The sequence below is a fragment of the Rhinolophus ferrumequinum genome, chromosome 6, assembly GCF_004115265.2.
Source record: "Rhinolophus ferrumequinum isolate MPI-CBG mRhiFer1 chromosome 6, mRhiFer1_v1.p, whole genome shotgun sequence".
NCBI classification, from domain to species: Eukaryota; Metazoa; Chordata; class Mammalia; order Chiroptera; family Rhinolophidae; genus Rhinolophus; species Rhinolophus ferrumequinum.
The window spans coordinates 3,077,174-3,097,941 of NC_046289.1; the positions used below are offsets into that span (position 1 = coordinate 3,077,174).

General features: G+C 59.6%; 2 protein-coding genes across 2 annotated transcripts; one reads left to right on the plus strand and one right to left on the minus strand.

Moving 5' to 3' along the window:
• Positions 1 to 828: 828 nt before the first annotated feature.
• Positions 829 to 2,941, minus strand: DIO3 (iodothyronine deiodinase 3). The gene has a single exon (XM_033107043.1). It carries the CDS (start codon positions 2,787 to 2,789, stop codon positions 1,875 to 1,877), a length of 915 nt encoding a protein of 304 aa, XP_032962934.1. The 5' UTR covers positions 2,790 to 2,941; the 3' UTR covers positions 829 to 1,874.
• Positions 2,930 to 6,849, plus strand: LOC117022748 (basic proline-rich protein-like). Its single transcript, XM_033106851.1, has 4 exons — positions 2,930 to 3,092; positions 3,165 to 4,002; positions 5,513 to 5,591; positions 6,101 to 6,849. The coding sequence occupies exons 1-4, from the start codon at positions 2,930 to 2,932 to the stop codon at positions 6,257 to 6,259; spliced, it is 1,239 nt and encodes a 412-aa protein (XP_032962742.1). The 3' UTR covers positions 6,260 to 6,849.
• Positions 6,850 to 20,768: the final 13,919 nt, after the last annotated feature.

The following is a 20,768-nucleotide window of genomic DNA, read 5'->3' on the forward strand; positions in this document are numbered from 1 at the left end:
CTTCCCAGCCCCGAGCACTTTGAGGATGGTGGAGGTTTGGCTGGAACTTGGGGAAGCTAAGGAGGCGCAGGAGGAGGGGGATCCATCGGAGGGGGGCGCACTCCGCGCCACCCCCGCCCCGCAGTAGGTGCTGCTGCTAGAGTGATGGCGCTGCACGGCCGCCCTCCCTCTCCACCACACCTCCCTCCGCCACTGTGCGCTTTGCAGTAGGGCCTCCTGCAGACCCCAGCGGCGGCAAGGGATTGGGAGATGGGGGTGGGGAGACGATTTTGCAGGTGTGGAAAGGGGGCGAGGGAGAAGCCAGGTGCTGGAAGGGAGCTAGGGAGGAGCCAGGTGTGCAGAGGCGCCCGCGGCGTCAGGGAGCTCAGCACTACCTAGTCCAAAGCCCCCGTGGCCCCCCACACCGCTCCCCTCCCCACACGCTCGGACATTCGGAGAAGTTAGACGCGCGGCTGCAGGGGCAGCTGTAACGTGTGTGTGTGTGTGCGCGCGTGTATGTGCGTGCGTGCGTGCGCGCGCGCGCCAAGTAAGGACCCCCATGTTTCTCCCGCCTCCCTCCAGGACCCCACCAGACTCGGCTTCATCGCTCTTCTCCCGACCCCCAATTCTCCACTACTAGTGTGTGCATGCGCGTGTGTGCGCCCCCAGCACCACCACAGGCCCTTTCCCTCTTCGTCCCCCTCCGCGCCCCAGCCTGCTTCGGTTCCTTCCAGCCACCCTTCCCCCCAGGGTCACTATGGGGACAAGAGGGAGAGATTTGTGTTTAATTCTCGCGGCTATTCAGGGGGAAGGAAAAATAAAGGGACCAAAGGCAACCCGAAAGCAGTTTACTTCAGGCCTTTATTATTGTAAAAGAAGTTTATATACAGGGACTATTTCCAGCAAAACACTCACCAAATGGCCTTCAAGTCAGAGGCCCCCACCTCTCGGCCCAACAATCAGCAGCTCTGCCTAGGAGGCCCCTCACTCGGGGTCCCCAGGCTCTCCCGCCATTCCCGTCCCTGTGGACTCTGCCATCCAAACCCCGTTTACCAGAGGCTCAGCCTCTTCCTTGTTCCTGGGGCGCTGCGAACCTCGCCAATGGCTCTCTAGCCGTCCTTCTCTGGTCCTGAAGCAGTTCCCAATCTCCCTCTCCCACCCTGTTTATGGTGGTTTCCTCATGGAAATCCAGAGCACTTTCCCCCCCACACTGGGTTTAGGCGCTGCTGCGACCCCCTGCATTTCAGAAGCAGCTCGTGGTCGAGACCAGTTAGAGACAGTTCGTCATCAGCAGGAGCTCATGAGCACCCAAAATAAGGGGGGAAAATACGCTGCCCACCTTTCCCCATCCCACCCCCCTCCCCAAACTTAGAGATAAGACATAGACACAAAAGCAACAGGGCATCCCCTCCCCGCGCGACAGGTGTGGGTGCAATGCAACTAGGGCGAGCTGCACCAGCTGCATGGCTGCTGGAACCCAGCTGCAATCAGGGCGCGAGAGTGCAGCCAGAGTGTTTGCGTGGGGGTCGCTGAGCCTGCCAAAAGGCACGCTGGCTTTTATCTGGGGAGGAGATGCGAGAGAGCACAGCAGGGACCTCTGCAGGACAAGAACAGGGGCACACAGGGAAAGGGTGGCGCCGCACCCGCACTCCTAAGGGGATTTAGAGGCAGCCAGGCAGGTATAGGCGAAGTACAGTCACAGAAGCAGAGTGGGGGTGGGGGAAAGTCTTCAGGTGGTTTGGCTGAGGGCGGCAGACCCAGCCTGCGATCTGTGGCTCAGCACAGCTGTGTCACTGGGTCCTTGCCAAATCTGACTTCGTTTGGGGCGTTTGCACGTGGGCTTAGAAGGCTCGAAGGCAGGGCCTGCCAAGTTCAGTCAATTGTCCGTTGGTTGTCTACACTCGACGAGGCTGAGTGCTGTGCAGCTGTTCGTCGTAGCGCTCCAACCAGGTGCGCAGCTCGGAGACCTGGTACCCGTCCGGGCCACGGCCACCCTGGTACATAATGATGCCACTTTGGATGACATAAAGGCGCTCGAAGTAGGCGCCATAGGCCGAGCTGCTGGAGTTGGCCATGGTGTCCAGGACGAGAGCGCAGCTGGGCGCACCTTGCTGCAGCACCCGCGCCGCACTGACCCGGTCTTCCAGGCTCTGGTGCTGCGGGATGCTATAGGGGGAATCCGTGGTGACCCAGCCGTCGGAGGGGTGCGCCTCCTCGATGTAGATGATGAGAAAGTCCACGTCGCGCTGGTACTTGGTGACCAGGCGCTGGAAGGCGCTCATGCGCGCCATGAATGGTGGTCAGGTGCAGCTGCCGAAATTGAGCACCAGTGGGCGGTTTCCTCGCGCGTAATCGAGGATGTGTTGGCTCTGAAAGCCGTCCGGCAGGACCACCTCGGAGTTGGGCGCTGGCCCGCCCTCGTGAGCCTGCTTGAAGAAATCCAATTTCTGGCCGTGCCACACCGCCTTCAGCGACGCTAGGGTGCACAGGCGGTTGTCGTCGGACACGCAGATAGGCGGGTCGTCAGGGGGCACCTCCTCGCCGTCACTGTTGAGCTCCACTTCAGGTTCGGGCTGACCCCGGCGGCGGCGGCCCAGGAAATGCTTGCGGATGCACAGGAAGTCGAGGAGCCAGAGCATGAAGGCCGTGCCGAGGAAGCGCGGGAAGAGCACGAGGCACGAGGCTGTCTGGGCGCAGAGCCTCAGGGAGTGAAGCAGCAGGGAGCGGAGCATGCTGGCTGCAGCCCCCGAAGCCCCCTGGGACCCGTCGCCGTCTCCAACCACCAACCGCGGGGCGGCCTGGCGAGGCATCTGGGCTTCGGCTGTGCGGGAAGCTCGATTTATAGCGGAGGCTTCAATTGGCGGGAGACTCCACCTCCGGCCAGGGCCCGCCCCCTTGCAACTTGAGCCCGGAGGGATCCCCCAGCCGCGCGACCAATGCCTTAGAAATCATGGGCCGGGGGCGGGCGCCCGCGGCCGGAGGGCGGGGCGGCCGGGCCAGGGGCCGGAACGCGAAGCCAGCTCTCCGGGGCGGTGGACCCCGGCTGGGGATGCCGCCCGGGACGGCGAGCTGGACCAGGGACCCAGGCGTCCGCCGTGGAGGTCCTCCAGCTAGTGCGAGCGCTGGCGCGGCCCTGGTCCTGGCAGCCTGGCCCCGGCCCGCACCCCTCTCGCCGCTCACCTGAGCGGAGCTCCTCCGCGGCTGCCGAACCTCGCCGCAGCTCGGGTTCGCTTCCCGCGCGCCGCCGCCGCCAACGCCGCCCCCGCCGCTGCTGCTCGTGAGGGGCCGCTGCCCAGGTGCCGCGGGAGCCCGGGTCCGCTGCCGCGGCTTCGCTGGCCCCGGCTCCCGCCCGCGGGGGACGCGGGCTCGCGAGGAGGCAACTTTGGGTCTCCGCCGCCTTCCTCGTTCGCCCGCGGGCGCCGCTCGCCTCCCGGAGCCCGCCCGCCCGCCCGCTCGTCTCCCGCGCGCGCTCACACTCGCGCCTCGCACACGGCCGCCCCCCGCACCGCACCGCCACGCACACGGCGCTCGGCGTCCCCCGCCGCTGCCCGCGGCTGCCGCGCGCCGCCCGGGCCGCGGCCGCCCCGTCCCATCGCGTCCCTGCCCTGCGCCGCTGTTCTCGGGTCAGCGGCCTGGGGCCCAGCGGGGAGGTGCGGAGGGCAGGGCCGGCGGGCGGGAGAGCGTCGGGCGCTGGAGACGGGGTGGGTTGGGGAAAGCAGCGCGGTCCCTGCGCCCAGCAGACCCGGGGGCACGGGGCGCGGGGCGCGGGGCATCCGCGCGGGGCAGTGGCGGCCCCGGCGGCTCTCCCACTAGGGGTAGCTGTTGCCTGAACGGCGGAGCGCTCCCCTCTCGCGGCTTGCCTCGCTGGGCGCAGCCCTGGCCGCCGGGCGCACCCGTCCCGTGCGTCCCCGGACGTTGCTCTCTGCCCCGGGAACGTCGAGACTGGAGCGCCCGAGCTGAGCCACCCTCGTCGACCGCGAGTGCAGCTGCTCGACTCACCGCGGAGGCGCCAGGACGCAGAAAGTGCGTACTCTCAATCGGGAATGTGTGTTGAAGCTTTTAGGGGTGCGGGGCAACTCCCCAACTCCGTGGGGCCCTGGCCCGCTCTGCTGCCGCGTCCTTCTGATTGCTCGCTGCGCGCAGCGCGGGGCAGCCAACTTGATCCCAGGGGCGGCGGGGCGGGGAAGTGCCTTGACCTGGGGTACCCGAAGCCGGGAGCAAGTCCCGCTTCTCCTCGGCCCGCCTTGTCCTTCGGGGGCGCGGCCTGCGCTCAGTCGCGAGCGATTTGTACCCGTCTGGGGAGTCGAGCCCCCACGGGATGCCTTCGCAGTCGCGGGGACTTTCTAGGGCGGCGGTAGCAGAGCCCGAGTCTGGCGCCACCGCCGCCTGCGTCCCGTGTGCCGCCTGCCCTGGGACCAGCCGCCTAACTTCTTCCCGGGACGCAGACCGCGCTCGCGCCCGGGCGGAGGTGGGAGCTCACTGGGCCGGAGAAGGAGAGGGCAAATCGCCAGCCGCAGCGGCGATGGTGGCGAGGGAACAAGCTCCGAGACGTGAACCACAGGGCAAGGAGCTCCCACCCAGGACCCAGAGGGACCCAGCGGGCGCAGGAGTAGCCGACTTGGGTCCTCCCCTCCGGTTTTCATGGCCTTGGCGGGACCCTCTGCCCCCTGAGCTTCCCGCTGCCCCTGTGGCTCCAGTAGATCAAGACCCCGAGTGGAAGAAGGGGGGGGGCTCGAGAATGTAGCCCCTATTCTCTTTCTCCCAACCTGGTGATTTCTCTGCCGCCTGGGGCAGGGGTGTTGGGGGCTGCACAGCCCAGGAACTGCCCACCCAGAGGGAAGCCAGCTTCATCCCCCGACTCCCTAGCACCTGCACTGGGCCCTCACCACCCTGGGTAGGGGCCTTTCAGGTGGGCTGGGAATTCTGCGAGCCAGACCTGGCTGGGGCAGCCGCGGGGGGTGGTGGGCCACTTGTCTGCTGCCCTTCCACAGGGCACCTTTGCATTAGAATATTGTTTCCTTTCCTTGCCTTTCTGTTTTGGGGGTAGGTATTGGGAGAGAAGACTCCTACTTGGCAGGTCTCTTGAGAGGTTTGGGGGCTTGGGGGTGCCCACTCCTGGGCAGGGAGGGGTAAGCGGAGTCCAGCTTTTGTTGGACAAACTCTTAAGCCCTGATTCCTTGATTTTTGGGGAGTGCCAGTCAGGGATCTGTCCTGCCCCCCCCACAGGAGCTGGGACAGTCCCCCCCACCTCTCACCCCCCCACCCCCTTCCACGCTTCGTCTCAGAAAATGAAAAGCCACCTTGGGCTGGGAGAGCCTTTTCTGCTGTCTGTGATCTGGTGGTGGTGGGGGTGTGTGGGAGTGGTCCGGGGCAAATGTCAGACTGGCTCCTCTGGTCCCCTTTTCGGGCCAGCCCAGCCCAGCCCAGCCCACAGCCTGGACACACACCCTCCAGCCCCAGGGAGGCTGGGAGCAGGAGCACTGTCAGTGCTGTCAGGTGCTGTGGGGATCTGCTCTGTCTCTTGTGCTGACAGGTTACACTCCACACCTCAGGATTCCCGAACACTGGACAAGGCGCTCAGGCCCATCTGGCTCCCACAGCCCCTTGTGCAGGTAAGGGCAACCCAAGGTTGGGGGGTACTGGCCTTTGGGACACAGATCCTGGTTTAGTGACTCTTACTTCAGTGCTCTATCCCCCAACCGCTCCTCCCTTCTTCTCCTTTTTCTCTCCCAAACCCTCTCTCCTCCCCAAGCAACCCCTTACCCCACCCTTCCCTCCAGCCCAGGGCAGCACCCCATCTCACCTTAGACCTGGTCCTTCCTACCAGCTTTCCATCCTGTCCTCACTTGTCCCAGGGGTCAGCGGTGAGAGTCTTGGCCCAAGGCCAAGATCCAATGGGACATGGGGGAGCTCCAGGCCTCACCGGAGGCCTGGCCCCCGTGGACTTGGCAGGCTCTGCCCGGTGGGGTGGGGGACGCTGTTGGAGCTAGGGCTGTTCCCCATGCCACTCGGCCTGGTTAGGCCTGCCCCCCTTCCTTCCTGCCCTCTCACAGCTCCAGCAGGGGGCGGGCAGGGGAAAGAAAAGGAGGGACAAGTTGAACTGGACCCGTTTGGTATCCAGGAGCAACTTGGCAAGGGCCCTGGGCCAGAGGAGGGCTGGGCTTCGGGCGGCCTCCCTGCTTCCGGACCGTCCTCACTGGGGCTGTCTCTCTGTGGAAGGGAGGGCTTAGAGGTGTGCCAGACCCCGACCCCTCCCACTGTCGTGTGTGGGGCTTGGTGAGTGGGCATGGGGTGGGCCTGAGAGTACCCTGGGAGGTTGGTGCTGAGATTGCCATGGGCAAGGAGGGCCTCCTGAGGCCTCTGGGAGGAAATGGGCCAGCCGCATACCTGGTGAAGAGCCACAGAGCCACAGCCATGTGCGGGCTGTGCCCTTGCTCCGCCTCATCGTGACCTGGCTGCCTGGGCGTGAGCCCTCCTTGGCCACTGACCCTGTCTGGCTCTCCCCTCCATTGGCCTCTTGATGCTCTGGGACTTCCCAGACACTGATCTGCCTCTGAGCCCGCACTCATGCTGTTCCCTCAGCCCTTCTGCGTCCCCTGGCGACTCTCATTCCTCTTCTCCCACCTTTACCTCCACCTGGGCCCAACCTGCCCAGCTCCTCCCCACCCCCCAGGGAGCCGAGCCCTTCCTCCATTCCCTCCTGTGCTCTCCCCTCCCACCTGCAGCCTCAGCAGGGGTGGCTTTCAGCAACCGTTTCTGTGTCTGCTGCTGCCCTGGCCCAGTTTCCCCCAGGCTGGCCCAGCTGGATCCTTTATGGTGACTACTCTGAACCTGCCCGGCACCTGGGAGAGGACCAATAAACCTCTGTGAAATGAGTAAATGAATGCAGTGTGGACTTACTGAAAACTTATTTCAGGAGAATTTCAAGATGTTTCATTCTGCCCATTTGCACACCAGCAGCAGTGCGTAAGGTAGGACCTGTTGGCAGCTGGGGCTGAGTGAGGTCTTACAGGACCCGCAGCCGGGAGCAGTCCTTGGGCAATCCCCCGTGGGTGTGGCGTCTGATGGGTCCACCCGTCCCCTGGCCGCTGGGCTAAGCAGGCCCTCCCAGGAGTGCTGGGCCCTCCCACAGATGTGCTCACACTTCTCAGTTACTTTAAGAATGAGTTCTTCTTTCCAAATTTCTGTCCACCTCTCCTGACTCCAGCTTGGCTAGACTGAACAGGTGGACACCCTGTAGGGGGCAGTGGCTGTGGGCTCTGGGGTGTGGTCTGTGAGGTGTCCTCAAGACAGCAGGTCTCCGTCCCTCGTCAGGCCCCAGCCAGAGGCCCTCCCAGTAGTGTGAGCCCAGAAAGGGGCAGATGGTGGGGCCCTGGGATGGTTGGGCAGCCTGGGAACCACGCCAGGAGAGCTTGTTGGGGCTCCAGGGCCTGGATGGAGCAGCTGTCTGGGGGTGGAGGAGGCCTGGGGCTCCTGGTCGAGGAGAGGAGCAAGCCTGGAGGTGATGCCAGGTAACCTGCTCTGTGACCTGGGCACATCCTGTCCCTCCCTTGGGCCTCCTTTGATGGCACTTTCCAGTGCTTTTCCCATGCTGCCTCTCCACACTCCAGAGGGTTCTAGGAAGTCCTGCAGGCCCTGCCGTGCTCCTGTGTGCTGTTGTGGGGCTGGTGAGACCCTCACCTGAGACCCCCTCTGACCTCCTGTCCTCATTTCTTGCTCCCAGTACCATCTTTCCCCTCCCTGTTTCTGCCACAGCTCTGAGGCCTGATCCTAATCCTCAGACCCAGCGTGGGCTCTGACTTGCTCCAGCCCCGAATGCAGACACAGTGAAGTCCCCACCAGTGCTCCCCGGGGCTCAGGCAGGCCCCTCTGGAGGTGGGAGACTCCCTGGGGCTGCCTGGGGACTACCTGGGACTGGTGGGGTGTTGGGATGCTGAGCCATATGTGTAAAGGGCAGATCCTGCTCTGAACCCCGAGACTGGCTGGAGGGCTACCTTTGGGTCAATCCGTCCTGTCCATCTCCTACCCTCTCTGGGAAAAGGCAGGGTACAACCAGCCAGAAGAAGGCATCCCAAGTTCCTGTGCTTCTCCGAGCCTCAGATTTCTCAACTAAGAGATGAACCTGACGTCGTGTTCACTGTGTCATGCAAGGCAATGCCAGGTGTACACGTGTGTGTGTGTGTGTGTGTGTGTGTGTGTGTGTGTCTGTGTCTGTTTGTTTATTCCCAGCTTTGTTCCAAAGTGCACTTCAGGTCCCTTGTAGAAAGCCATGGACCACCAGGAGGTACCACAGTGACAAGGAAAAGTGAAAACAAGAGGAAAGACCCAGTAGTAAAATTTGGCTGGTTATGGTCCCCAGGGTCCAAACGATAAAAAATGACCGTCCAGCTGCGCCTCACACACGGCTGTGTGTGTGGCTGTGCTTGACTCAGTCTCCATCTGAGTCTCGGCTCATCAGTGCGAATGAAAGGCGACGAGGAGTGTGGCTCGCTGACAGGAGAGAGCTCAGACAGCAGAGGGACCCTCGTGTGGCACTGCCCACGGCTCAGACCAGTAAAGAGGTGACAGGATGTGCTCACTGATGAGACCTCACCACAGCCCCTGGCTAGTCTGCGGTGGGAGTGTCCTCCTGAACCAGCTGTCCTTTTGTACACCCCTGTCCCCCTCCCATAGGGGTCCTGGGCACACAGAGAGAGTCAGGCACATTGTCTGCCCTGGAGGAGTGCCCGGTCTGACCAGGTCCTGGGAGGGGGTAGGCGTGCTGACAGAGGGAGCGCTCTGGGCCTCCCTCCTCACTCCTGTACTAGGGTTCCTAGTCTCCCATAGGACCTCCTAGAGCAGGTGGGGGACACAAAAGCCTGGGAAGGCTGGGTCTGTGAGGCTCTGTCATCATGGCCAAGCTCTGTGACCTCGGGCACGTTACCTGAACTCTCTGTGCCTCCATCTCGTCATCTGTGAAATGGGCAGCATATTCAACCCCACCTCTCAGCAAGGTTATTGTGAAAAAAAGTTTGGTCGTTCACGCACAGCCCCTGGAATAGTCTAGTGCGTGGAAGTGCTGTGTAAATAATAGTGACAGCTGGCACAAGCCCCACCAAATGCCAGGCACCACGACAAGTGTCATAACCCTGCTCTCCGGGAGCTCCTGCTCTTGGGCACTTCAGGGGCACACCAGCTTGGTCCATTCCTTTCTCACAAAAGGTCCTGCTGGGGCCCTGCCAGGGCACTGCCAGGTCATTAAGTTGGGGCCGTCCCCGTTATGGAAGACCATCTCTGTGCAGCCCATTGGTCCTCAGGCACCTCCCCGACCCCAATAATTATGTTTTGTTAGGACTCTTTAGGTTTATACATGGTAGACACTCAGTCCAAACTAACTGCAGCTAAGAAGAAACTGACTGGCTGCAGTTAGTGGAAAGTCCAGGAGAAACCACACCTTCAGGCACAGGTGTATCCAGGTGTTCAGGATGCTGCCAACGCCTTGCCTCTTGGGCTCTCAGCTCCATCTCTGCTGCACCCACTTGCTTCTCAGGTGGCTCTGTCCACACGTGGGCAACATGGCCCCAGGAGGTCAATGCAACATGTGTCCTAGCCTCCCGGAGAAGAGAGCACAATTTACTCATGGCAGAAATCTAGTGGGGACCCAGGGGTTAGCTCCTTTGGTCAGACCTGGGTCCTGTGCCCATCTCTGTCAGAGAGAGTTCCCAACTCAAGTGAACTGTGTGGATCCTTCTAGATAGGGGAGGGGAGGGAGAGGTGCTAGTGGACACATACATGTCTACCACATTGACTGCAAAATTCATGATGACAGTAACAGCTGCCCTTCCCGGGCAGTTACACGTACCACGTAATTAATGAGGTACAGACTTTTATTATCCCCGCTTCACAGGTGAGAAAACTGAGACTCAGAGAGATGAAGTGATTTGATTGAGGACACATAGCTGATGTCTGACTCACGCCGTCCAGCTAATGAGAGGGATTTAATCATGGAGGGGCCCACCTGAGAGGGAGGGGCAGGGTGCGGGGGGGCCAGGAGGGGCTGTGTGGTGACCTGGGGACGAGGAGGTCTGTGGGGGAGGCTGCTGAGTTTGTGGGGACATGCTGAGTCCCAGGTGCCCGTGGGCCTCAGGAGAAGATGTCCAGAATTGGTGGGCAAGCCTCACATCGTGGGAATAATAAGACCCGCTTGCTTTGCTTTTGGGATTCGCGGAGTGCGTGTGTGTAGGGGGTGACAGGGAGAGGGAGAAGATGGCTGCTGACAAAACAAGCCAGAGTGAGAATGGTGGGAGGGTGCAAGCCACAGCACCTACCCTGGGCAAGAGTCCACTGGATCCTGCCCTGCGGCAGCCTCCACGGGTGGTGACGTGGGGCCAAAACCTTTGTAGCCGAAATTGTTTCGGTGTAAACGCTTGTCGGACAATGGCCATTCCAGGGCACTCAGGCTATGGCCAGTGCAAATGACCATCAGCGGAAGCCATCATCCGGTGAGGGCCAGACCTTCCCACCTGAAGGACGCTTGACCTTTGGAATCTCACAGCCTTGGTGCAAATCCTGGCTCTGCCTCCTGTAGGCTGAGTGGCCTTGGGCGTGCTCCTGAACCTCTCTGGGCCACCGTTGCTCATCTGTGGAGGAGGGTGCTGTCCCCTCCGCTCATGGGTTTGTGGAGAGCCCAGGAGACAGCGGGTGTTGCGACCTGGCCCACGGGCTGGAGAAGCAGTGTGTATATGACTGCCTTGCCTTGGCCAGTGCCTGATGGGTCTGACGGGAGGGGTGCGGCAGTCTGGCTCTACAAGGGAGAAACGCACCCACACTCAGCATCACAGGGTGTCATGGGCCAGGAGTGGGAGGAGGTGGTGGTGGCCCTTGGCCAGAGTGGACTAAGAGAGTGTCTAGCTTTTTCTCGATGGCTGTCCCTCCCCAAGACCCCTGGCCCCAGCCCTGGACCGGAAGTTCCTTCACACACCACCAGGTCCATCCCCATTGTAGAGGTGAGGACACGGAGGCCCAGAGGGGCAGGAGCGTGCCCCAGGTCACACACACGGCAGTGTCCAAGCGGGAAGCTGGACCGTTCCCCGAAGGACTTGTCAAGCGCATCAGAGAGCCCCCAGAGTGGACGAAGCTGCTGCTGGTCCCTCCACCAGGAAGACCTTCCCCGCTTCCTCGTTCTCCTTCAGGGCCTGGCACAAGTGCCCTGCTTACATCCTGAATCAGCCAGCCAGAGTGCTCTGGTTACCACTGGCCCGTCACTGAGCATGGGGCCCCCTGAGAACAGACTCTCCTATCTGCCAGGCCAGCACACAGGAGCCATGGGTCCCAGGAGAGCTTCTGGATTTGCACCCTCTCCTACTGTGACCTTAAAGAATCCCTTGGCCTCTCTGAGCCTCAGTTTGAGGGGGTGTACGGAGCATCTCAGAGCAGGGGGTGTTACCTGGTGGGTTAGGGACTCTATCTGCCACCTATTGGCAGATAGAGTAATAATGCTGGCGAACAAATAGCCACACAACACTAAAGGGTTGCTTCTCACGTGCCGTGGGGTCCAGCTGGTCCAGGTCTTGGCGGGCTCCCTGGCCTGCCTGGGTGTCGGCTGGTGTCAGCTGACCTGGGATGGCCACCGTTGGGAGGGTGGCTCTGCTCTGCTCTGTCCTCTGGCGGGCTTGCCCAGGCCTGATCTCACGGGGTGGCAGAGGCATGGGAAGGAGGCAGCCCTGATGTATGAACTCCTTGAAACCACCGCTCGTTCCGTGTCTGCTCACGTCCCATCGATTCAAGGAGGTAGTGGGTGAGCTCCCGTGTAGGAGTGAGGGCCCTGCAAAGCTATTCAGCAAAGCCTGGGCATTGGAGCCGTGGGCAATTATCTGCCCCGGGGCTGCACCCTCAGCCCTGCCCTCTCTGCCCAGCTGCACCAGCCCCCCGGCCATTGACTCTGAAGCCCAGTCTTGAGGAAAGATGCATTTCTGTAGGGTCTAGGGTCCTGCCTCACTCCTTCCCCACCACAGCCACAAGCAAGGCTGGAGGACCTGCCAGCACCTGGAAGGCAGCTTTGTGGACAGGGAGGGAGGTGTGTCGTCCTTCGTGGAGGTCCCCGTGTCCCATGATCCAAATAGCAGTGGGGGCTCACTGATGCGCTTGACAAGTCCTTTGGGGAACGGTCCAGCTTCCCGCTTGGACACTGCCCTGTGTGTGACTTGGCGCACGCTCCTGCCCCTTTGGGCCTCCGTGTCCTCACCTCTATAATGGGGATGGACCTGGTGGTGTGTGAAGGAACTTGAGGTCCAGGGCTGGGGCCAGGGGTCTCGGGGAGAGAGAGCCATTGAGAAAGAGCTACACACACACACACACACACACACACACACACACACACACACACACACACAGAGACAGAGACAGAGAGAGAAGTCTGGGGGCAGACTTAGTCCCTGCCTCTGATATTATTTGCAGGCTCCCCTTAGTGGGGGTGGGGGTGGAGGACATAGGGGTTGGGTGTGTGACTACCTCACCATTTCCCTGCCAGTTGGCCTGCTGGGCAAGTCCTTGGGGGGAGGGGAGATCCCTCTGAACCAGGACCGGTAGCCTTGCCTCCCTTCCCTGCCTGGGGCTGGCTCCTGAGGGGAGGTGGATTTGTCTGGGACAGGAGCCTGTCACAGTGAAGCTGTTCAGCATGCTGGAAACACGGTCCCCAGGATGACTGTGGAAAATCTGTTCTGTCTTATCTCTCAGGAGCAGAGCACAGCCACGCTGACTACTCTGCCTGGTACACCGAGGGGCAGGGACGCGTCACAACTTTAATCAGGTCCCTCCTGTGGGCCAAATGCCAGGGGGAGGGTTTCCACATGTCAGTCCTGCGGGAGAGGCCGCTGAGCCCTCTGCACAGTGTGATGGAGGCCCGGTGAGGCAGCCCACAGTGGCTCAGGGCTGGTGCGGAATGGCGCCTCCTTCTGTCCTGACCCGTTTATTCCCCGGTTGGGCGGGAGCTGCAGCACTGCAGCTGCTCTGAAGACCCAAGCCAGCCTCTGTGCTGGAGGGGCTCCTGGTGGAGGGGAGGCGAGTGCTGGGCCACCAGGCCAATGTGGGAGTTGGCCTGGGGCTGGTCCTGTACAGAGGGCAGACTGGCCGTCCTCACAAACCTGTGGACAAGATGCCCATGCTGACAGCAGAGGAACCGGCTTCTGTGACCAACAAAGAACTAACTGCTGAAGTTTCAGGGTGGCTTGTTTGGGGACGTAGGAAATGGAGGGTTCAGGTTGGAGGGTGGAGGGGGACAGGCAGAGCAAGCACATGGCTGCCCTCGGGGGAGGTTCCCAAACCGGCCTCTGAACTTCTTCACCCTCTGTCCCCTCCTGTCCTCAGGCCAACGTGCTTCCTGTCCTGAAGGCTAACCCGGGGTGCTGTGGGGGGCTGGGTGATGCACTGTGCATGGCTTAGCCTTGCTGGTTCTGGGCATAAGCCCAGGGAACCCACAAGCCCCCGAATCTGGGACGTGAGCTCTAGGAACCGTAGGAATTGCTCCCCAAAACCCCAGGCCTGCAATGGGTCCCTGCTAGGGGCCTGCATCAGACAGGGAGACCCTAGGGGAGGGACCAGATGCTGCCTGTGGAATGGGCAGAGACCAGGATGGGGAGGGAAACGCCAGAGCCTCTTCTAGAACAAATCCTGATAGGGCAGGCTGGGCAGGTGTGAGTGCAGTGGGAGAGGGCCTGGCCGGGGAGGACCGTGCACAGGTGGGGAGGACCGTGCACAGGTGGGGAGGCCCAGCTACCCCAACATTCTGCCCCCTCCCCCCTCCCTCCTCACCCTCTCCCACCTCTTCCTTTTTCTCCTTTCCCCCATCTCCCCCCTGCAACCCCTCCACACCTGTGCCCTCCCTCCTTCTTTTTCTTTTCTTGCTCAGCCAGCCACCCCCTGAGCCCAAGACCCTGCTCCCTGGGTTAGAAGATGCTTCGTGCGTTAGCAAGAGACTTTTGCGACCAAGAATTCTGTGACTGTCATGGGCCCAGCTGTCACCCAGAGGGGAACAGTCTGGTGGAGGCAGAGTGGAATCTGCCCCGGGCATGTCCTCTGGGCAGGAGGGCTCAGTAATTGCCCTGCTGCCAGCAGCCCGGCTGACAGCAAATGAGCGTCTTCTGAGGTTGAGGCTGGAGGTCTCTGACATGTCCTGAGCTCTCAATAGCCCAGGATCGATAGTCACCTCCTGAGACCCTGTGCTGGGCCCACTGCTGGGGCCATGCCGTCCTCCAAGGGCAGCTGGGACGCGGCCTGGCTGGTGGTCGCCCCAGGGGGATTCTCGGGGCAACTCTGTCCTCAAGAAGTGCTCTTTGGAGAGGGAAAAAGAACACATTTCAACACCTCCAGATTCTGAAAATGGATTTCTCCCGGGAAACAGAGACTCAGAGCGTGTTCTCTTCCCTGAGAGAGCGCCAGGAATGCTGCAGGGAGTGTCGGGGGAGGGGAGAGAGGCCCTGCATCAAGGAGGAGGAGCGTGGGAACGAGGACTTGGAGTCTCCGAGACCTGGATGCAAATCCTGCCGGCCACCAATCAGCCATGAAGTGCAGCCAGGGCAGCACTTCACCTCCCTGGCCTCAGTCTGCCTTTCTGTAACTCCCTGTCTTGTAAGGGTTGCTTTGAGGACACGATGTAGATAGAGCACTGCTTGATCTCTATCCCTTGTTCAGGATGAAAAGCCTTCCTGAGTCCAGGATGGTAATTTCAGAGTATTTCTGAAGGACATCCCAAAGTCCCAGGGAGGTCCGACAGTGCCAGGTACTCTGGGTCTGACTGCTGTGTGGCCCCAGTGAGGTGATCAGTCCTCTCTGGGCTCCACTTTTCTCTTCTGTAAAGTGGGAGCAAAATTCTCCACATTGCGAAGTCACTGGGAGGATTGGCTGGGATGTGGGTGCACTGCCAGGCACAGCCCCTGTTCTCAGGCAGGGAGGGGTGTGGGGCCTCTGAGTAGTTGGGGTGGGGGCAGCTCTAGACAGGGGCAGGAGCTGTCTGCCCTGAGTGTGGCCCAGCTTTGGCTTGTCCCTCCTTCCCTTGCTGGTCCCCTCCAGGGCAAGTCCTCCCCCTTCATCTGCTTTGGCTGGCACAGCTTCGGGGCCGCCTCCTCCAGGCAGTCTTCCCAAATGCCTGGTCAGGATTGAAGGGTTCCCTGGCTTCAGTAGGTCCATGCCACATTGTCTCTCTCTGTAGACATTGTAGCGGCCTCCTGTTGGGTTTCTGCACCTCGGATCTCACCTCCTCTCAGTCTTCCAGAGTCAGGTTTGAAGAGCTGCTCTCTGCTCAGAATGCTGCCCTGCCATGCTGCTGCCCACGACTGCTGAGTAACATCTAATCTGCTTGGCCTGGCCTTTGAGGCCTCCAGGTGGGACCGCCGCTTCCCTCTGCAGCTCCATCTCTTGCCCCTGGCCAACACTGACCCAGTGCTGCAGCTGTGAAACATGGCAGCCATGACTGTACCAAATGCAAGGCCCTTCCACAGCACCTGCCTCCTCAGCAGGTCTGTGAGGAGGTGTGACGGAGACCATCAGTCTTCCAAGTGAGGGAGCCAACAAGTCTCAGGGAGACCACCGGGCGCCTCAGTATCAGGACAACCGAGGGCTTCTGGCTCCAAGTTCACGCTTTTCACGTGGAACCGCAATTTCTCACACATTCTCCCTCAGCTAGTTCCACTATCTTCTCCCTCTGGAATGGCTTTCCATCATATTTTCCCAAACCCTAGTTGTCCTTCAAGGCTTGACCCAGATGCTGCCTCTTCCAGGCAGCCTTCCTGGATTCCTCATCAGATCACCTCTCACCTCCCCCACAGTCTGATGTTGCCTTTTACCCATGATGTTGGTTCACCATGGTCCTGGGAGGGAGGGAAGATTGTATTCTAGTGGCAGAGATTGCTAGTTGCCTCCCCAAATCCATTCTCCTCTCTTTCTAAAGTAAAAGAACCCTGAATTTGAGCGGGGTATGTGGCTGCCCATTCACGTTTTCAGGCTCCCTTGCAGCTACATGTAGCTGTTTGACCAAATCCTTGCCAATGACATATAAGAGGTGACCTGTGAAACCTCTGGGTCCTGCTCCTAGAGGGAAAAGAGATGGCTTCCCCTTCTTCTTTTCCCTGTTCATGCTGCTGGATGACAGACATGATGGCAGAAGCTGGAACAGCCATATTGACTACGGCATGGAAGCTGGGTGTTGAGGATCACAGAACAACCAGGTAGAAAAAACCTGAGTCACCACCACATCAGCCTAGACAGCTGAAGCTCCGACTGTTCTATGAGAGAGGGGAAAATATAACCCTTCTATTTTGTTTAACCAGTGTAATTTGAGCATTAGTTACAGCGGCCAAAACTGTATCCTAATTAGTAAGGTCCAGATAGAGAAGTCCATCAACGGTCTGCAGAATGACTAAGTGATTACAAACCAGCAGTCAGCCAGCCACAGCTTGGAGACTGCTTTTCAGAGCACGTGGTGCCCTGGGGTCAGGGAAGGAGCCTGTCCATGGGTTTGAGTGCTGGCTTTGCCACATGGTAATTGTGGCTCCTTGGGCAAGCTACATAATGGCTCAGCAGCTCACATGCCTCTGTGACGTGGGTGACAGTCCATCCTTCAGAATGAGGTTGAGATGAGATGGCAGACATAAAGGGCCTGGTTTTGAAGGAGCTCGTATGTGTGTGTGTGTGTGTGTGTGTGTGTGTGTTGGTTCCTCTCAGGCTGAAATGGCTTTAGTGAGAGCTGAAGTGTCACCCCTCTTCTTGCCTGCCCCTCCACTGTTCCCTCTGTATTCCTATTCAAAGGGGCCACCATTTCCTCCTCCCTCTTCTCCCCTGCACCCCCACCTTTCTCCTGGAGGGCTGGGGGATTTAATGAGCCCACATGAAAACATTCAGCTTGTAACAATGAATATTTTCCACCAGCGTTTTTCTTGCACTTAAATTAATGATCTTGGAATCTCTGGAGATGGCGGCGATGGGAGTTTCCTTTCTAGAAGCTGTTTTTAATATGACAGAATTAGAGGCCCCCAAGGTTGCCCACGTGCCTCTTTACCCCAGCTGCCCCATAGGAAGCAGGCCTGACTTGACCCCTTCGGAGGAGGCCCACCCTCCTTGGAACCCTCTGCCCTCACCCGGCTGGCTGCCCCATGCTCCGCAGGTCACTCGCTGTCCCCTCAGGACCCTCCAGGTGAGAATAAAGGGCCCCTGAAGCTCTCACCGGCAGAGCCTGGACAAGGCTTCCGTCAGGCGTTGTCCTGCCTTTGGAGCCCTGGACTCCAAGACCCACTGGCCTGGAAGGGGCCAGAGAGGAGCTGAGGCGGAAGTTTCATGCTCCGGGAGTTGCCCCAGTGTTGGTATTGAGGGTGGGGGGGCTGAGAAAGTGGGTCTGGGGTCCCACCCCCACATCCACTGGGCAGCCTGCTGTAGAAGCAGGGGTTCTCTCTCAGCTGCAATATGATACAAAGGGTTTCACGGCTATAATAAAAAAAGCAGTTTGAGAGTGGCTGGTGCAGTTCCAAGCCACCCCCTTTTAAATATTTTTAATTGTGGTAAAATACATATGGCATCAAAATGGCCATCGTAGTCATTTCTAAGGATACAGTCCAGGGGCATTCAGCACACTCACATTGCGGTGCCGCCATCACCACCGTCCATCCCCAGAACGCTTTTCATCTTGCACAACTGAAACTCCGTCCCCATTAAACACCAACTCTCCATCGCTCCCCGCCTTCAGCCCCTGGCAACCGCCATTCTGCTTGCTGTCTCTATGAATTAGGCGGCTCTAGAGACCTCATAGAAGTGGAGTCATAAATCATTTGTGCTTTTTGACCGGCTTATTTCATTTAACATACTGTCCTCGAGGTCCATTATGCTATAGCCTGTGTCAAGATCTCCTTCCTTTTTGAGTCTGAATAATATCCCACGGTATGGATGGACCACATTTGATTTATCCATCATCTGTTGATGGACATTGGGTTGCCTCCCCCTCTTGGGTGTACAAATATTTCTTTGAGACCCTACTTTCATTTCTTCTGGGTTTGTACCCAGGAGTGGAGTTGCTTCATCATGTGGTGATTCTATGTTTCATATTTTGAGGAATGTCCACACTGTTCTCCACCTTGGCTGCACCATTTTACCTTCCCACCAACAGTGCCACAGGGGTCCCCATTTTTCCATGTAACTCGCCACACTTGGTCTTTTAAATTTTATTTTATTTTAGCCATCCTAATGGGTGTGAGCTGGCGAACTGAGACCAGAGAAGGAGGGATGGGTCTCAAGGTCATATGTAGGTCTGGGGTGCAGCCACTCCGGGAGTCCAGGCCTTCAGGCTCCTCTGTCCACCGCCGGCTGTGCCCTCCTGCGGGTACACCCATGCCCTTCCACAGGGCCCTCAGCCTCTGAGCAGCCGTTCCTGGGGTGCCTTCTCCTCCGGGTGCTTCCCGTCAGCCTGCTCAGGAAGGTGCAGGGCAGTTTGCCCAGTGAGGGGTCCTAAGCAGGGGGAGCATCCAGCTGCCTGCCCTTGAGAGGCTCGTGGCTGAGTTGGCAGCCACGGGAGTGCCAGTGTAAGATGTACCCTATGGGGGTGGCTGAGCCCTGGGAGGTGGACCATGAGGGGGCAGGGGACATCTGTTGATTCTGCATTCCAGAAATTCCAGCCCTTCCTGTGGCCCTCAGATCAGGGCTGGACCACCGGTGAAGGTGCCCCAGTCCATCTTGATCCTGGGTGGATGTACAACCCATGAGAAGCCAAAACTTTGGCCTTGAGTGGTAGGACCCAAGGCCAGAAGATGGTCACTGCCAAGCCACCTGCTGGTGGGGTCCAGGGACTGTCCTTTCATTCCTGAGCCTCAGGGCTTTTGGAAACCCCAGGCCAGTTCCTTCCAAGGTCTGGAGCCCAAGGACTACCCCATTACCTTCCGACAAATTCCTCATTTGCTCAAGGTAGAGAATCCTGAGGACCCTGAAGGCTCCACTGAGGAAGGGATGCTGAGGGCTGTGTGTGGAGAAGTCGCTGGCCTGGCCCTGTGGAAGGAGCATTATATCAGGCAGAAGGGACAGCATGAGTGTCAGCCAAAGGGGCTGGGGAGCTCAGGGCAGTGGGGCAGGGGAGAGGCTCTCTCAAGGCTGGAAGGCAGGCAGTCCTTAGGGACCTGGAAGGGGCTGGGGTATTCGTTTCCTATTGCTGCTGTCACAGCATGTTGCCACAAACGCAGTGACTTAAAACAACACACATTTATTACCTGACAATTCTGGAGGTCAGAAGTACAAAATGGGTGGGCAGGGCTGCATCCTTCTGGAGGCTCGGGGAGAATGCTGCCTTGTCCTTTCCAGCTTCTAGAGGGCGCCTTCATTCTTTGCCTCCTGGTCGCCTTCAGCTTCCCTTCACATCACTCAGCCTCCCCTGCTTCCCTCTTGCACGTGTAAAGGGCCCTCGTGATTACATGGGGCCCACGCAAATAACCCAGGGTCATCTCCCCATCTCAAGATCCCCGACGTAACCACCCTGCTAAGTCCCTGCCGCCACGGAGGACAACATGTTCACAGGTTCCCAGCATTAGGACGTGACCATCTTTGGGGGCCATTATTCTGCTGACCGCAGGGTCCAGGCTTTTCTGGAGGATAATAGGGGGCTCCTGAAGGTATTAAAGAGGAAGGCCATGGTCAGACAAGGGTTTGAGAAACATCCTCTGGTCAGACTGCAGCCATGGGGCAGATGGGACCAGGTGTGGCTGTTACAGGTGCCCCTCCGTGTGTGTGTGTGTGTGTGGGCGGGTCATCTCCCTCACAGCTGAAACCCCAGCCACCTGGCCACACCTGGCACGTGATAGGGGCTCCATAAACGTTCATTGAATACATGAAGAAACCTAAGGGGAGCTTCAGAGAAGGGCCTGGAGTGGGGAGAGGTGCGGATGGGGGGAGGGGCTGGCCAGGGAGGAGTCAGGGGCTGGACTCGGGGTTGTGCTTCCCTAAAACCTAGGAATGCTCTGTAGCTGAGCAGGAGAATTGAAAGGTGCCCCACAGGTTTCCCTAAGCTCTGCCCCAACAACTGTCTGATGTGCCACATTTAAAAAATCACAATTAGTGCTGGTCCAGCACACCTGAGAACGCCCCCTTTCTACCTCCCTCCATGCCCTCACCTGCCCTGCCCCCTGCTCTTTCCTCATAGCCAATCAAGGGCTAAGCCAGGAGCTAGAGAGGCCTCTGATTGGAAGAGGCTGGGCACCTGCTCCCAGGGATGGGCAACCATATGCTGGATCTCTGCACAGGGGGCTGGTCCACAGATGCTCTGTCCAATAGGGCGTCAGACAGAGCTAAGCCAATCAGATGACTGACTCTGTGTGATTGGGAGTGGGAAAAGGTGTGTGGGCAGCTGGAAAGGAGCATGTGGAGCGGAGCAGAGAGGCCAGGTTAGTGCTTGCGCCCAGGGGAGAAAGGTGCACCCTGGGCAGCCTTGCGCCCACCCTCTTACATGGGGAGCCTGTGTGCCCCGAGCCTTCAGGAGCCAGCATACTGCCCAGCACCCTCCTAGGACCTCTCCCGCCACACGGAGCATCCCTCTCCAGGTGCCTCTCTTTCCTCTTTCCCACTTTTCCTCCAGGAAAACTAACACTCCTGTAAGGACCGGCTAAGGGCTCAGTTCTCGGCACCCATTGGCCCTAGCACCTGCTCTGCAGTGTGCTTTAAAGCATGAGGCTCTGTCTCCAACAATGGGAGTCCCTGGGAGCGGCGCCTGGCATCGCCCAGCCCTGAGAACCTATGACAACTTGGGGTTGTCTGAGTGCGGTGTGGGGTGGGGACAGGGTGGGGTGCAG